This window comes from Xiphophorus maculatus, chromosome 4, assembly GCF_002775205.1.
Source record: "Xiphophorus maculatus strain JP 163 A chromosome 4, X_maculatus-5.0-male, whole genome shotgun sequence".
NCBI classification, from domain to species: Eukaryota; Metazoa; Chordata; class Actinopteri; order Cyprinodontiformes; family Poeciliidae; genus Xiphophorus; species Xiphophorus maculatus.
In genome coordinates, this window is record NC_036446.1 from 4,323,043 (window position 1) to 4,340,078 (window position 17,036).

The following is a 17,036-nucleotide window of genomic DNA, read 5'->3' on the forward strand; positions in this document are numbered from 1 at the left end:
ACCGCGGCAGCGCGGCAATGAATGGCATTGTAAAAAAAAAAAAAAAAAAAATCGTCTTTTTGCCCTCCAGTGTTGAGCGCATGCGCAAAATTTCCGGATATAAACAACAACATGCAGGTGGGCCATACATTTTTACACAACCAACAAGTTGTTAAATTTAACCAGAGGTTCGTTATTTGTGCAGGGCATCCTGGGACTGAGTCTGTACCAGTGGAAAGTGATGACGTACGAGGACTACACCTACCCCACCTGGTCCATGGTTCTGGGCTGGCTCATGGTTATTTGCTCGGTTATCTGGATCCCCATCATGTTTGTCATTAAGATGCACCTGGCCCCTGGCACCGTAGTGGAGGTAATAATTAAGATGAAACTGCGGCAGGATATTGTCTATTGTTTTTGACACACATGCACACGCACACACATACACACTGGGAAATCAATAGTCTCATCCTTTCCTCATTAGCATGGAGAGGGGCCTGCAGGCTGAGGATTAATTCGTTCATATTTCTGGGAGTCTTCCGAGTCTCTTTTAAACACTTTGATTAATGGATGATGATGATTGCAGCTTTTTGTCCAAACAGCTTTGTTTTCTCAGTATCGCTGACAGAAGCATCAATTACAGATTTTTTGTCAAGATTACTTTTGTTATCTGGGAAACTAACCATGAATGCAAGCGCTCATCTGATCTAAAGATAATTAATTAAGTCCTTCTTACATTTTCTCTCTTGATTGTCACATTACGCTCTATACATTCCTCCAACCAACCGATTGTAGACTTCAATCGCTGTTTTACATCAAAACTGGCATTCTAGTATTAGCCATCAGCCTCAAATTATTCCTGCACTTTTGTGTCTCCGACAACCTTCTGTTTAATCCAAAGCCAACTATTAGATTGTCTTGTTTTCCACCTTTGTACATTCTACCTATTTTTGCCAGCTTAGACTCCTCAGTGTGACACATCTAATTCTGTTTGAAAAGGTGTAATAAATGACTTAAACGTTGGAAAAAAACACCCAAAGAAAACTCACTATAGGTAGAATATGCAGAATCTGCACAAAAATTCAGCTGAGTGTGGACCAATTTGTTATGGTGTTACATGCCACTGAGAATTTCACCTTTTATTGCTCCATATGCAATTCATTGATCCCTATTGAACTTTATTGCATCTCTATGTGGTAGACCTGCAGTCCACCTGTGTGTGATTTATTTTCAGACGTTCTGTAAAGACTGGAAGTTTGCTGGATGACAATAATGTATAATAAATAATATGAAGACAAACTCAGCAGACATATCAGGGAGGCAGTTATGGAGAAGTTCAAAGGATGGATAATTTACATAAAATATAACAATCTGCAGAGTTGGGTAGTAATTAGCCACATTTACTCAGTTACATTTACTTGAGTAGTATTTCTGCTGCATAAGTCTTAATGCTAGGGTAGAAATACAGCTTCCACTGGGTCCAAGAGGCTAACGGCAAATATATACCCTCAAAGAACAAATAAGTTTTTTTTATTTTACTTGAGGTGGCCATCACAAATTTCCTTCTAACCAAACATTTCATTCTTCACAAGAACTTAAAAGCAGACCTCTGTTGATGTCCACATAAGTCCCACCAGCTGCAAATGTACCACAGAAAAAAGGATAAAGGTTAAACCTAGATAATTTGTCAAGAATAATCTACAGGAAATCCCAAACCAGGGCTACAAGAACAGAGTTATGACACTTTTTTAGTCCTCTGTGAGAGAGAACAAATTTCTCTGTTGCAGACATAAAGTCAGACCTACAATGGAGTGGCTTGGATAAAAGCATATTCTTGTTTCTGTAGAGTCTGGTCAAATCAGACCTGTGTCCATGTGAGAGTCTGTGTCCTTGAAGTTTACTTTAAAAGACTGTTTCCACTGATTGAGCCTGAGCTATTTTGTGAAGAAAAATAGCAACATTTCCACTTTTAGATGTGCAAAGCTTGTAGCGACCTTCTCAACAAGATTTGCAAAAGTAATTTCAGAAAGTGGTGCTTCTACAAAGTATTGAGTCAGAGGTCTGAGACAAGTACAAAGAACACTTGGAAAGAAAATCAGAACATTTCTCATTTTTCTTCCTCTTGACAATTAAGTCCTACTTTGTTTTAGTCTATCACATAAAATACATGTTCCAGTGGTATTAATAATTGTGAAAGCCAGCATATGTATTAGGATTGCACAATACAGTATATCATCACTAAATGTGTTTCCATTTGCCATAGAATTATGCAAATTGGAATTGTGAAAATAATTTTGCCACTTTTGAAAAAAACAAAACAAAAACTAAAGTTTAATGATCAGGGGTTTTTGCTGTAGGTGGTTTTTCAGTCGTATCAAAATTAGTTTAGATATGATTAATTTTGAATGACTTATTACATTAACAGACGTAATCATGTGTGGTTTTAATTGTGTTTCTTATTTAATGGAAACACCACAATTGTGAAATTGTGTTTTTTTGACATTAGTGGAATATTGACAATGTTTTTGCACATGTTATTAATGGAAATGTAACTTCTGTCTGTGCTAATAGCATTTAGACGTGACGTATTTTAACTGAAATGTGAGAGGAGAAGTGGGCCAATAGCCAGAACAGATAAATCACTATTTAGATTAACCATAGAATAACACAAATTGAAATTATGAAAATAAATGTGCTAAAATTGAGCAAAATCTTCCGTTTATTAGTTTATATCGCAAAGCTGCAATGGGAACATATTTTTTTGCATCACATGAGTTATGTGCTCAACTAGATGTCACTACTGTCTGAAACGACAAAGAAGAAGACAGGAAGTGGTGGGAGGATGATGGTATAGCATGTTTTTTAATGACTTATTCACGTGTGATTTTAATTATGCTTCTTATTTCATGAAAACACAGTGATTATGAAATTGTGTTTTTCGTCATTAGCAAAATATTGTCAAAATTTTGCGCAATGGAACTTTATGCAAGTGCGTATAAAGTTGATATCTGGAAGGATTGCTAGAAAAGCAAATTTTGGTGATGAATATATTTCAAGTGTCACAAATTCACACTTTACACATTAATAAGATATTCAGCCTGCTGGATAAAGTCTAACTGCAGCAGAAACTTCAGTTTCCAAGACACTTAAAAGTCACAAAGAGTGTTTCTGAAGCACACACATGAGAAATATAGGAGTATGTGAATTTATTGCAACTGATATTATCATTATGATTTACCAAAACCTGACTCTGTATGGTTTTCTAATATCATATAAGCCCTAATTTGTAATATATAAAGCAGTGATATGAGATCGGACACAGTTAATAAAACATCTGACAGCAGAATGCTAATATAGCCCTGATTTATTGGCTTAAACCTTTAACTGGGCTGTGTTTTCTCTTTCAGCGTCTGAAGTTGGTCTGCTCCCCTCAGCCTGACTGGGGGCCTTTCCTTATGAAGCACCGTGGAAATCGCTACAAGAACATGATCGACCCATTAGGAACCAGCTCCCTGGGTCTCAAACTGCCCCCAAAGGACTTCCAGCTTGGTTCCTATCAGTAACAGCTGCTCTGGAAGCAACACCTTCCAAGTTTTGAGAAGGGGCGCTTGGAGTGGGGTGGACGCCTGCTTCCAGGCTGTTTTGTCCTCCACCTCTTCTTCCTCCTCCTCTGATTTTTCTCCCGCTTTATGTTTCACTCTGTCTGCTTCCCCTCTTTATCACGGAAGTGGAAACAGGCTTTTCCTCTTCTATTACTTCTTCACCTCTTCCCGTCTTGTCTTAGGGAGGTGTGGCTGTCCAAGTGGAGTCTGCTCTTCCTGCTGCTACTTGGTACTCGGTTAATGGGCTATCATTGCCTCCCACACATGACCACTGATTACTCCACAGCCCCCCTCCCAGGGAACTCATTCCAAGAGAAAAATTGTGTCATAAAATGACACAACTCAGACTGCACTTGCAATATTAGACTCACAGTAGCTGTTCCCCATGGAGTTGTGTTTGTTTGTTTCTATGCGTGTGTTTGTGTGAGTGTGTGAGTGGCATTTCATTTCTGTGTAGAGATAACAAATCATGTCGGCGCAAGCAAGCAGACAGAAAAAAACGAAAAGAAAATTAAACTCCAGGAAAAAAAGAAAAAGAAAAAACGAAGTTCAGTAAGCTTGGTTGGGGATCTTGGTTTTGGGTCCATCTGTGTACAAAATTTCACCTGAATTATAGATAGTATCTGAAAAAAATAGACCTAGTATGCTTTGTTATCACATTTCCAGCACTATGTATTAATAGTCACATCAACTACAGCTCAGTCGCTCTTGCTTTGTCAGAAATAGATTATGATATCTGTAATTTGTGCCTCCTATGTCCCAGTAGAGTGGCGAATGCATCCTGATTACCAGTTCTGCGTGTTTCACTTTGGCCTTTAACAACTCAGCATTGGAGCAGAAGCTTGGACTCTCTTTGTCTCTGAACCCGAGAGGTAGAATGTGATACCTTATCTCTTTTTAAGTTGTGTTTTTTTTTTTAAGTTGCTTTGTCTGTGAATTTAAAGCGGTGCAAAGTAGAAAGCTATCCGAATAGTCTAGCCATCATTTTCGTTGGCGATAACTTGGCCAATTAATTAACCCTTTCAGGTTGACGAAGATGACCTCTCTGTGCATAAGTGTCTATTAAATGCTGTATGTATGTGTTGTGACTTTGTCAAGCCATATATATAAATATATAAATCTTCTTTGCAATGTATGTTACATAAGTAGAGTAACTATATCAAATATATAAGCATACACTTTATTAGAGTTATATATATCTACTGTATATATATATATCTATAAAACCTCCAGAGGAGGAAGGCAGAGAGTGAGAGTGTTTGTGTGTGTAAATGTCTCCTAATGTTATTCTTGCTAACATGTAATGTTTTGTACAAAGTGCAGTCCTTCTGGAAAAAAATGATCCCGACTATCCTCAAGTAATAAGTGTGTGTTGTCACTTCCTCACTATAGGAGCTACTGCTATGTGCAAACAAATTAAGATTTAGAGTAGAAGAAAAGGCCTCGCTCCCCTGAGGAAGCAGACTTTGTCTCTTGTTGTTAGTGGTAGATTATTGGAGACCTCGCTGTCATTTCGGAACATGTTGCCTCTCTCTCCGTGTGTCCTCGTTGAAACAGGGTCTCAGGTAAACTCGTCAGACTACTGCGGTAGCTGCAGGAATAATAGCATAAGGAAAATTAGAGCCTTCTTTGTGTTTTATCACAATGAACACCCAGCTGGGAAAGCTTGTTTTCCTGGAGAACCTCCATGGAGCCTGATTTTTTTGCTCACCTTTGCTTAAATGCAAAGTGAGTCACTCTGTTTCGAACAGCTGTGTTGCAGGGTGTCATTATGTCGGTGTGCGCTTCATGGAAAGCTGTAAAACATATTTAAAAGTAACTTTTTGAATGATTGTAATGAACCGCAGAGGAAAAGGGTCTGTGCAATAGTTTGCTGCGGTGCATATATTATTTGTAAACGGCAAAAGGCTTTTAGCAGCTTTTCTGGACCCATCACAGTCCCAACGTGGTCCGTCAGAATCAGACGCATTAGTGAAATTTAGCACTTGTTTCCTTTGAATTATTATGCTCTGACATCATACGCATAACTGAGCTGCTGTAAGTGGATTTCTGTGGGTTTAAAAAATTTAAAAAGTGCAGCTCTGCAGGTAATCAGACTTGAAATGTCACGGCAGGCCACTAATGAGGGCTGCCAACCTATTAACTTAAAAGAAACACCATGCACCTACTTATAAGCAATTAGTCATTTTTGCATTGGATCAACTGGATTCATGTTTTTTTAGCTTAAGCAGAGTTCCTGATTGGCATAATAAATGCTTTTATCACTGCAGGCTTTCAATGGTGGAGTGTCTTTTTTTAGCCGGTTGAAAAAGCAATTGCTAAAAGTTTAAGGCTCTCTATTCCTACTTCTCTAAGCCATGTCTTTTCATGACCTTGATATGAAAATAGCACAGATACTAAGAGGTTATTTGAAAGCAAAACATAATCAATTAATGAGCACAAATATACAGATGTTAAATAGCTTGCTCGCTGCACTGTGTTCCTTTTAGTATGTCGTGTATTTAGCTCTAGCTGTGATTTAAAAAAAATGTATGTCTGTTTCTGGCTTGTGGGTGTGCGTGTGTGTTTGTCTCTGTATGTTTAATCAATCTCCACGTAGCTGTCAATCAAATGTTTGCATGACTGGTCTGAGCTGACTGTAGAAATAAGAGAGGAGGATTTACAAGCAGTTCCTAGTATGACGCTAAGCTAGCTTTGTAACGCTAACTTTCAATACAGATTTGCTCCCAAAAAAAAAAAAGATACTCCGATGGCTTCTCTTCTAATCAGAGATTGAAAAGCAAATGTTGTATGATGAGGGCATTTAGCTTATTCCTGCAAGACTTTATAGATAAAACCCTTTATGACTTTACTCAGAGGTGAGACCTATACGTATATATTTTATGTCCCTGTGTTACCATTTGTGTAGGGATTCTTTGCGTTTGGTTTGAGAAGAAAAAAAATCAGCTTAGGGTTTTGTTTGAACCACATATATTTGTAAAATATATCAAATGAAGAGCTTGCATGATGCAGTTTGTGTTGCTATAACTCAATGTCCATGTGTAATTATCTGTTTTCTTCTCGAAGTATAAGTCTCTGCATGTTTACTTTAGGGAACCTTTAGTTGAACATAAAGATACAAAATCTAGGGATGGCATCAGTTTAGAGATAAGAAAAAAACATATACGTATGTATAAATATGAAGAAATCTCTTGGCCTACAAGTCACCACTGGGCAGTGTAAGTAACCAAAGAACGAGTACTTTATGTGGGATTGTTGTTGAAACATAAAAAGTTTAAAAAGGAATGTGTCATGTGCGTATAGGAAGTCGAGATACTGCCATCCATTTAACATGTAGTTGTTCTTTGATGTTTGCCAATATGTTACAACACATCTTCAGGTAACCATTGGCCTTATAGATGTTCTCGAAAAAGTAGAGTTATTATTATTATATGTATTTCAAAATTAACACCGCAGCATAGCTGTCTGTCTCATATGGTACCAGTATTCCTATTGTTATGTCTGTTGTGTCTTTTTGGCACTTTATTGTGTGACCTATGAGTGCATAGGTTAAATTTCTAATTACTTGAGTAATGTCATATATTTCTGTGTGTCCTATATGAGGCACTGCTGCCTATGGATATAGATATGTGCCTCCAACATCCCATGACATTCATTTAATTTAAAAATTGAGAATATATATATTATAAAAGTATGTTTTAAAATGTGTGTTATGTGTAAAAAAAAAAATAGAAGATATATATCATAAATGTGAAAAATGCATCTATTTATTTTCATCATCAATTATTGAGGCCCTACCTCATATTTTGTATTTATGTATAGAAATGCAATTGGATTATAGTATCTTTGCCAATAATAATATATCGCTAATAAATCATGAAATGTATAACATATGACTCAATAAATAAATGTTATTGTTTTGCTTTGTTGTTGTTGTCACTGACTTCTTTTGCATTCGTGAAGCCTAAAACAACACTGACGTGAAAATTAGGTTACAGCGAAAAAGTCCCCTTTGTGATTCAGCCTGTCACTCAACTTCCACATTCAGCTGCTACGTAACTGAAGGCGTCTCCTCGGTGTGCTGCGTGAAAACGACACACACTGTTCGTTGTTTACTGGAACATTATGATCAAAGAAGATGAGAGTAGGAAGAAAGAGGATTTGAACACTCCTGCAGGCGCGTTGTTTGTTGGAACATGTGATGCGCTGCTCTGCTCATTGCAGCAGACAGGCTGGCATATTTCAAACAGCTCTCGTTTGCAACTGAATTTCACTTTGGAGCAGTTCACTGATTACCGCTCTGTGTTAGGCGTGTGTGGAAGAGTCCCTTGGAAAAAGCTGCAAAGACTTATAGTGAAAATTGCTGCACAAGAAACTTCATTAATTTGAAGCTGCAGTATATAACTTTTATAGAAAAAATGTTTTTGTAAAAATATAGAGACAAATAATCTGTGAAAAGATTGATCTCCTCCACCTAAAAAATGCACAGCTCCTGAAATAAACAACCAATCAGAGCCAGCGGGAGGGTCTTAGCGTTGTCAATCAACGTCATGTACTCACTGCTAAATATGCTATTGGTGGACAAACAATCGGAGTTGGGTAGTAACTAGTTACATTTACTTGAGTAACTTTTTTGTATTTTTACTTCACTGTACTTTTTACTTGAGTAATTTTATCAGAAAGTATCTCTATTCTTACTTGAGTAAAATCTCTGGAATCTCTACCCACAGAATGAAAAACAAACACTTAGCCAAAAATTCACCAGACAAACACAAACCTGCAGTTTTTTTTTTATTGAAAGAAGCTTAGACTAGACTTAGACTTGTACTTTATTGATCCCTTGGGAAGACTCCCTCAGGAAACTGATTTGGAAAAAAAATATATTTTGCCTGTTTTTGTTATTTTTTGGTACTTATGTCAATTATTGTCATTTTTGTCCTTAAAATACCAAAAGTTCCACTTAACTTTATATTTTTGTCCGTCTGATGATGTAATTTTTGAGTAAAAATATGTTGAATTAATGCTTCATTTACTTCATCACAATTTTTGGGTACTCTCCCCATCTCTGGAAACAACTTATTACAGGAAAGCCGTTTATCTGCTTTCATCGATTGCCATGATAACTAGCATTACACTGTTAGACCTTTTATTGTAATTTTACAGTAACTTACTGGCAACACTGTTGCCAGCAAGTTACTGTAATTACCATTCTACAGTACCCTTACTGGCAACAGTGTTGCCAGTAAGTTACTGTAATTACCATTCTACAGTACCTTTACTGTTATGATATTTCACAGTTAATTTTTACTGTGAGTGTGCTTTACAGTTATAACTGCATTACTGTAAATGTAGTTTCTAGTATAATACAGTAATTGTATTTTATAGTAAAGCTGGTCTACTGTAAACTTGTTTCACAACATAATGTCAGAGTTTTACTGTAAATTAAAGTTTACATTTCTTTAAGATAAGAATATTTTACCATAAACCGAAAAATTTCATAAAAGAAATTTTAGTCCAAGTACTGTGAATAACAGGTATTTATTTTCAGCAGATTTGTAGAAATAAAATCCATTTACATATTCGCAATGTCATAAAAAACAATGTCACAATACAATATAATGTGCTGTAAAACAACAAAACCATAGAACACATTTCCTACATCAGAAGAACTTTTATTCCATTTGTCAAACAAAATCAGTGGGATCCATCTTGTGGAAGCTGAACTGTAAAGAATAAGACAGACAATGTGGGAGGTCATGAGATGGTCAGGAAGTTATCTACATTTTCAAATTGACAGGAAGTTGACAAATTTAGCTGAAGTGACAATGTTCACATGCATAAAATCTTTGTCATAAAGCAGCATTAAGTTGATAATTTGTTTAAAAAAAATCAATTGGACTGAAGTGATAATAGAAGCTGCATAAAGAATGAGCAGGACTGGCTTCACTTCAGGTTTTTGGATTGTTTATGGCAAAAGCAGTCAGTCAGTCTTCAGTAATTCAAAAGATTGCGTCCTACAAATGTCCCCAAGGGGACGATGAAGTACAACAATCTTTTTAGTCATTTTGTTGGTGCTGACGGATTACTGCAAAGGTGTGCCTAATAAACTGAAAACTGCATAGTATAAAAATACACCACACTTAAACGACTACACACTTATACATTTCTGTGATTTATTAAGAGATGCAGCGACATCCACTTTTTACCACAGACACAGAAAAGATGCAGGCTACTCTAAAGGGCTATTGTGTAGGAATCACATGCCATTTATAAATAATCATTAAAATCATATTAAAAAGGCTAAAGTAAAGTCAGAGCATGCAAGATAGGAGGAAAAGACAACAAAATAATAAACATTTACATTTGGTAAAATACTTACCTAGTTGGAAGTCCTCCATTCAAATTCAGCAAGTCGTTGGAAGAAGGTGGTGATCTGGGAGTTGACACTGACTACTTTCCTCTTGACAAGACTTCCCGTCTTGCGGCTTGTACCGACTTTGGCTGTGCATTTGGTACCAACATCTGGATTGATCCTCACAAAGAATCTTTTAACAGAAATAAAATATATTAATTGTATTTTTTAATGAAGACGTACAATACAGCAATCAGCTATGGTTCTTCATCATCAGTCAAACTGTCATTAAATTTAATTCATAAATGGCTTGGTGTAGAGTACTTGCCGTTGTATCATCTCCAGCGTGGTGGATGCTGACTCCTAATACTCCAGATTGAAGACAGAATATGACCCAAAAAAGACAGCAAGGACGCTGGCAAAGTCATGTAGTTGCTCAGGCTGGAAAAATACCTTCTCCTCCATACTGACCATCCACCGGGTTGCAGACATCGAGCTATTTCCTAAAATAGACAAACCCTTGTCAGGCTAACGCTAGTGAGTAAAAGTACAGACTACCATAACAATTACATACATTGCTACGAAAAAATTATAGTGATAGAAAATATTCCTCTTACCAAGCATGATTACCCTTGGTGTAGTGGGTAAGGTAATTTCCATTTCAACAGACATCTTGGTGGAAGATACCTTTAAAACATAAAAGGAATACTCTCTTAAATATGAATTACTGGTAGTAATTTATATTTAAAGGGCCAGTTCACCCAGATTAAAACAGGTTTTTGAGAACCTCATCCCGGAGACTAGACTAGACTTTACCCCTACATCCTGCTACCACTCTGAAACAGTGGATGTGAATGACAGTTTGTGGGGCTAAATGCATTTTTTAAAGCATTACATTCCACAAGTGTTCAGTCTGACTTCTGCAATGGCGGTGACTCCTGTGCATGTGGGACCTGAATGCAGAAAATGTTCTGAAGGAAGCAGGACATTGCTCTATTCCACATGCAAACCGATAATTAGCTGTGTGTTGATGTTTCTTCACATGACTACAAAATTCTGTAAATTCTGAAGTACAAATGCTGCAGAATTTACACCTGTACATAGTTGCACCTGTTAGTACTGACTTAACCTTAAATTTGCAGGAGCATGGTTTAAACATGTGAACAGTCCTTATATGTAACCAGGGTTGGAAATTAACTTTTTTGTCCACCTGCCACTGTGGCTGAACAAACTCAAAAAATAACAGAAACTACTTTAATTTTTTTCACCTTTGTCCTCATTTACAGACTCTTATACACTATGTTGGAGATGTAATGGTACTTTTGCAGGCTAACCAGCTGTAGCAAGCTCAAAGTTATAGATTAGGTTAGCTGCTCCTCTACATTTCCTGACTATTTTGTGGATTCAAATATGTTTGAAGAGCTGTCTTTTTACCTGTTGTCTTGTCTTTTGAAGAGATGAAGCTATGTTAGCAGTCAGCAGGACAGAACTGCACAGCCATTTGGAGGGAAAAAGCTTGGGAGTTAAAAAAAAAGTCATCTGAAGAAAAGAAAAAAAAAGAACAATGTTAGAAATTCATCCTTGCTGACCTACGTAGCTAATCTGCACTTTTAACATTTGCAAGATCATGGTTTAAACAAATGAACAGTCATTAGATGTAACAAAAAAAGGGGGGCGGGGGGAGGATCAATTATTAGTTAAGGTTATATTGTTCCACAAAGGATGTAACAACAATGCTAACAGACACTCAGCACTGAGCTCATCTCAACCCAAAGCCGCCCGAGGAAGATTAAGCGGCAAAAGTCAAGCTAAAACCTTCAACGGTAAAATTAGCACCTTAGCTAACGTTAATTCCGAACCAGCTCAAAAAATAACAACATCATATTTTCCTTTCTTTCACCTCATTTACAGACACGTAACTTATAACGTTGCAATATGCCAGTTATATAAAACACCAGAGTTAGTAACGTAAAGGTAACGTTATTTTACCAGGCTAACCAGCACAAACCAGCTCATGCTATAATGCTAAGTTATAGCATGATGCTATAAGCTACGTTAACTCCATCTAAAATGTACATTTCCAGACTAGGTTTTGGCTTCAAACAGTTTTCTAAGAAGTGTTTTTTTTACCTGTCTTGAAGAGCTGAAGCAGTGTGAGCCCACAGCACGGAGACAGAGCTGCACTTGGAGAGAAAAAGCTTCGGAGTTTAAAACAAACGTCATCAGAAAACAGTTGGAAGCGAAGCCACGCTTGATGACGTAGCTAGATAAACTGCATGTTAATGTTAGCTAGGATGTGAAAAAAACAAAAGTACATTCTCTCTTTCTGCCTTAAAAATATGTTAACCACTAAAGGAGTAAAAATACAGAAACAGGGAACCACGATGAAGCAGCTATGATGACGGTTGGAAATCAAATATAATTCTTACTGTATATTATAAGTACAGAACCACTACTGTAATGTGTAAACAGTAAATTACTGCAACTTCAAAACATACAGTAAGTTACTGTAATACTATGTACTTTACCCATAATGCAATGCAAACTACAGTAACTACTTGTAAAGATGTCTTATGGTAGGGTGACCAAACGTACGTATTTCCCGGGACATGTCCGTATTTCACGTCCTGTCCCGGGTTTTTTTTTTAGAAAGTGAGGAAATGTCCAGTTTTTTAAATTACCTTCATTGGACCATTAAATTTACAGGCACTAGGGCACTGCGCACGGCGCTGCGTGTGACGTAATCCCTGAGCCGCGTCAGTGCGGGCAGCCCTGTTCTTAATCAGAAGATAGATAGCGTGGCTGTCAGTAGCCAACAACATACGAAAGCGCAAATGTATGTTTACCTACTATTTACAAAAGAGTTTCCCCGCTTTCAGACCCCCCCCTCGCTACAACGTGTCCTGGTTTTCCCAACTGAAAATATGGTCACCCTATTTATGGTAGTTTTACTGGGCATTTTGTGGTATTTAACTGTAAAAAATACAGCAAAGGCTAACAGTGTATGATGACCGTTGGGAATCAAATATAATTCTTACTGTATATTATAAGTACAGTACCACTACTGTAATGTGTAAACAGTAAATTACTGCAAATTCAAAACATACAGTAAGTTACTGTAATACTATGTACTATACCCATAATGCAATGCAAATTACAGTAACTACTTGTAAAGATGTCTTATGGTAGTTTTACTGGGCATTTTGTGGTATTTAGCTGTAGAAAATACAGCAAAGGATAACAGTGTAGCATTCATAACAGGCTATGGTAGCATAGCAGAGAGAAAGGCCCACATAGAGGATGATTGACAGCATAAAGACCCGCCTCCTGGCTCTGACTGGTTGTTTCTAGTTAGCACTGGGAGAAACCAGAGGAGTTCAGCTTTTTTTTCAATGATTTTCGGCCTCATACTACTGTCACAACATAGTGACAATTTCAATAAATATGTCAAACAAATATTTGTCTTAGAACAGTTCCATACTGCAGCTTCAAGCCAAACCAAAGTTTACAACAATGCTTAAAAGTTCCTCTAGTTGAAAGTGTATTTAAATCTGGCTGCCACTAATATTGGCTGAAAGACTGAGCACCAAGGAGTGAAGAGACTTTAAAATGCAAGATAAATCAATTCTTGGATAAAATAAAAACGATTCCTCCTCCCATAAGAAGCTCAAAGCTTTATGGCGACACGATGAGGTATGACTTAATGCAGCTCACGGTCACTTCCTGTCTCTCAATCTGTTAAAGAGTCCATTTGTTTTGCAGTTTCAAAAATGACCATAACACTTGTAAGGTTGTGAATGAGCACAACTTCTTTACAAGAGATTTTTATGATGACGACATGAAATATGAAAGCTTGAATATGTAAATAAATGTGTTTGTTTTTCAGATGAAATATTGCAGGTTTGAGAACCACTGAATATTTTTAGTGTTTTAATCAACATTTTTGGCTCAATTAGTAAATCAGTTTATTTATTTGTTTATCTAATTGTGTACAACAACAATTAGTCTGGGAGAAATAATCACTAAACAGATAACTTTAAATAGATTTAAAATACATATGTAATAGGGTTTTATTTTTTAACATTTTTATAGATTTGAAGTTTGTCAAAAGTTGTTTATTTATTCTTTGAATTTATTTTGTTTAGTCAATAAGTTATTTCTCATACATTTATAGATGTATTAAGTTCTACTATGTTGCTTTTATTATATTTAATGTATTTGGGCAGAAGCTGCTGGACTGATGCTAACACCAACTTGATTTCCTCTTTTGCTAGAATAATTACAGTGAACCCAAGTGTGTCTGTCGTGAAGTCAACCTACTGGATCTGAGATGAACAAAGAAGGGTTACACATATATAACATAAGTACAATGATATGAGGACTAATCTTTAAAGGAGTTAGTACGGCAAAAAAGAGAGTGTGAGGAGTCTTTGACTATGTTTTTTGGTTTTGGACCCTGGTCCTGCAGAGGCACTGAAACAGAGACGCACACCAATATCCCTCTCAGCATCCCTCGGTTTTCTCTCCAAACCCGTCTTGTCTGCCATGTTGCAGATGGAGTCCCACGCTGAGATGTGGGACATCAACACTCTCACCACAGACTCTGCAGCATGTTGTGATTGTAGAGAGAGATGTTTGTCTCTGCTGCGCCTTTTTTACGACCCCTGTGTTGCTATTCAACAAGGTCCACACTGTCATCAATCAGTGAATCAGAACTACAGATTCTTAAATTAACGCCCATGTTCTCCAGCCATATTGAAACGGGCTGCAGTAAAACTTTTGTGTTTATATTATGCCCAACTGACGGGATTTTTAGTTTGTCTGGAGGTCACTGATCTATAACAGCATATTAAGGCAATTGTAGATAATAATAAAAAAGCAGGAGTAATATTCTGAGATTAATTTCAGTAAATTTCTAACAAAAAACTAAAAAAAACATGTAAATTTCTGAGTTAGAAAAGTTGTAAATTTCTGCCTAAAAAACAACAAAAAATATTGGAAATTAATTTTAAAGTTGAAAATTTGCTAGAAAAAACTCAGAAGTTTTTTCTAAGATTTATCTCAGAAATTATTTTTAGAAAACTTGAAAATTTCAAAGTTTGAAAAGTCAAAAACTTTGAAACTCATAAATTTCCAAATGTTTTTCTAGAAAATTTCTTAATCTAAAAATTTCTGGGTTTTTTTCTCTCAAATTTTTGTCTTTTCAAACTCAGAAATTTCCAAGTTATTTTTCTAGAAGGTTTCTGAGATAAATCTTTGCATTTTTTTGCTGAAATTTGCTCCTTTATTTCTATTTACAATGGCTGTAGTGATCATCACTTGGTTTCCTGTTTGAATTGTCATCAGGTCTGAAATATCCTATGGTCAACCTCAGCTGTCATTGCTCATTCTAAAGCCTTGGTGAGCAAAGGTTTCCATTTATATCATCATGTGCACAGTCCTGTTCTTTTCAAATGGTTGATGTGTTATATATCGAAGCTGTCTGAAGTTAGTAAAAAAGGGTTACTGATGTTCCAGAACACTTTGTTTCGTTTTTTGCAGGTACTGACCCGCACACATTTGTCATTCTGATCAATCCAGCGATCCCTGCTCACCACCTAAAGGTCTTTCCATTTTTATTTTCATCGTATCTGTTAAAGGTTTTGTGGCCCTCAGCTTGCTGACACAAGGCTCAGTTTTCTGGTTCTTTCTGTTTGAGATCACTGAAATTAATCACTATCTATAAACAAAACAATGTGCCTAAAAAATGACTCAAAAAAATAAAAATATTTTACAAAATCATAAGAGAAAAATAGGTGAAAAAACTGTCTTTATGTAAAAAACAATGTTGACTTCCTTTATTAATTTTCAAATAAAGTATTTTTTTTTGTCTTAATTTGACAGTTTGGATATATTTAAGCTATATTTCTCTGATATCAGAAATAGTTTAACCGTGACAGAAAAACAAAACAAATCATGTTTGTGTAGGTGAAATGTAACAACAACATATTGCTACTTTTGCCAGCAAATTATTCATTTTTGGACTGCTTGTTTATTCGACCGCGTCTGCATTTCTAATTTATGTTAGCAACTTCCTCACCTTAAACATTTGTGAATATTTTCTTTCCTAGAGAGCACATGTGTTAAACTCAAGGCCCGAGGGCCAAATCTGGGTCGCCATAATTTTTTATGTGGCCCTTGAGATTCCAAATTACATGAATAAATACCTTAATTTTTTTCACAAATCTGCCAAATTTGTGCAAAAGTCACATTTATTTTAATGATCTTGCTGCAAATTTGCAGTAAAATTGGCCAAATTACTCACAATTGGCCAAAAGCATCGGGTTTAAGTGGCTGCTGCCTCTGCCTTACTTTATTTCAAATTGTAGTCCGTGATCGATACAGCGATTAATAAAAAGTCACATTTAGCGTCATACATTAGTGCAAATATTGTAAAATTTTCTTGAAAATATTTCTACATTAGCACCACAAAATCTGTGATTTTGATTGCAAAAAAACCCACAAAAACAATCACAAAATCCTAGATGGACTGAAAAGATGTTCAGTATTATTTCATTTTAATAAACACCTATTGAATGCTGAAACAAACAGCTATTTACTGATATTTTAACAGTTTAATGGGTTTTATCAATAGATTCTAGCACAACTGGCCCTTTAGGAACATTCAGGTATTTGATTTGGCCCAAAATGAAAATGAAGCCTAGGCACAAATTCAAACTGGAAGACTCTGTTATCCCCACCAGGACCCGTTAATTGAAGCGACGTGCCCACAATCGTCGACCTATCAACGCCGGACCAAGCCACGTCACGTCCAATCATCGACCAAGTCTCAGCTGATAAGGACCTTCATTCATCGTGTCCTTCGCTCTCCAGCCGAGCTCAACCCACCACCACCCCTTCTCCTCCATTCGCCCGGTCCTGAGGCCCGCACCCTTCTTCAACCTCCACCACCAGTGCCGGGCCCTGGGGGATGACGTTCCTAACAGCATCGGGGATGCTCATCTGAAGCCTATCGCTAACGCTGCGATAACCGTTATCCCCAGCCGGGGCCCGAGCGCCAAAGACTTTAAATTCTGTTTGTCAATAAACTCTTCTAATTGTCT

General features: G+C 36.7%; 1 protein-coding gene across 2 annotated transcripts in view; it reads left to right on the forward strand.

Moving 5' to 3' along the window:
• slc6a5 (solute carrier family 6 member 5) overlaps nucleotides 1-7,507 on the forward strand; it is a 28,780-nt gene extending 21,273 nt beyond the window's left edge. For both annotated transcript variants that reach the window (XM_023332525.1, XM_023332524.1), the window contains 2 exons: nucleotides 185-352; nucleotides 3,387-7,507. In XM_023332525.1, the coding sequence (XP_023188293.1) occupies nucleotides 185-352; nucleotides 3,387-3,542 (324 nt within the window). In that variant the 3' untranslated portion in view covers nucleotides 3,543-7,507. The remainder of the gene's footprint in view (nucleotides 1-184; nucleotides 353-3,386) is intronic.
• The last annotated feature ends 9,529 nt before the right edge of the window (nucleotides 7,508-17,036 follow it).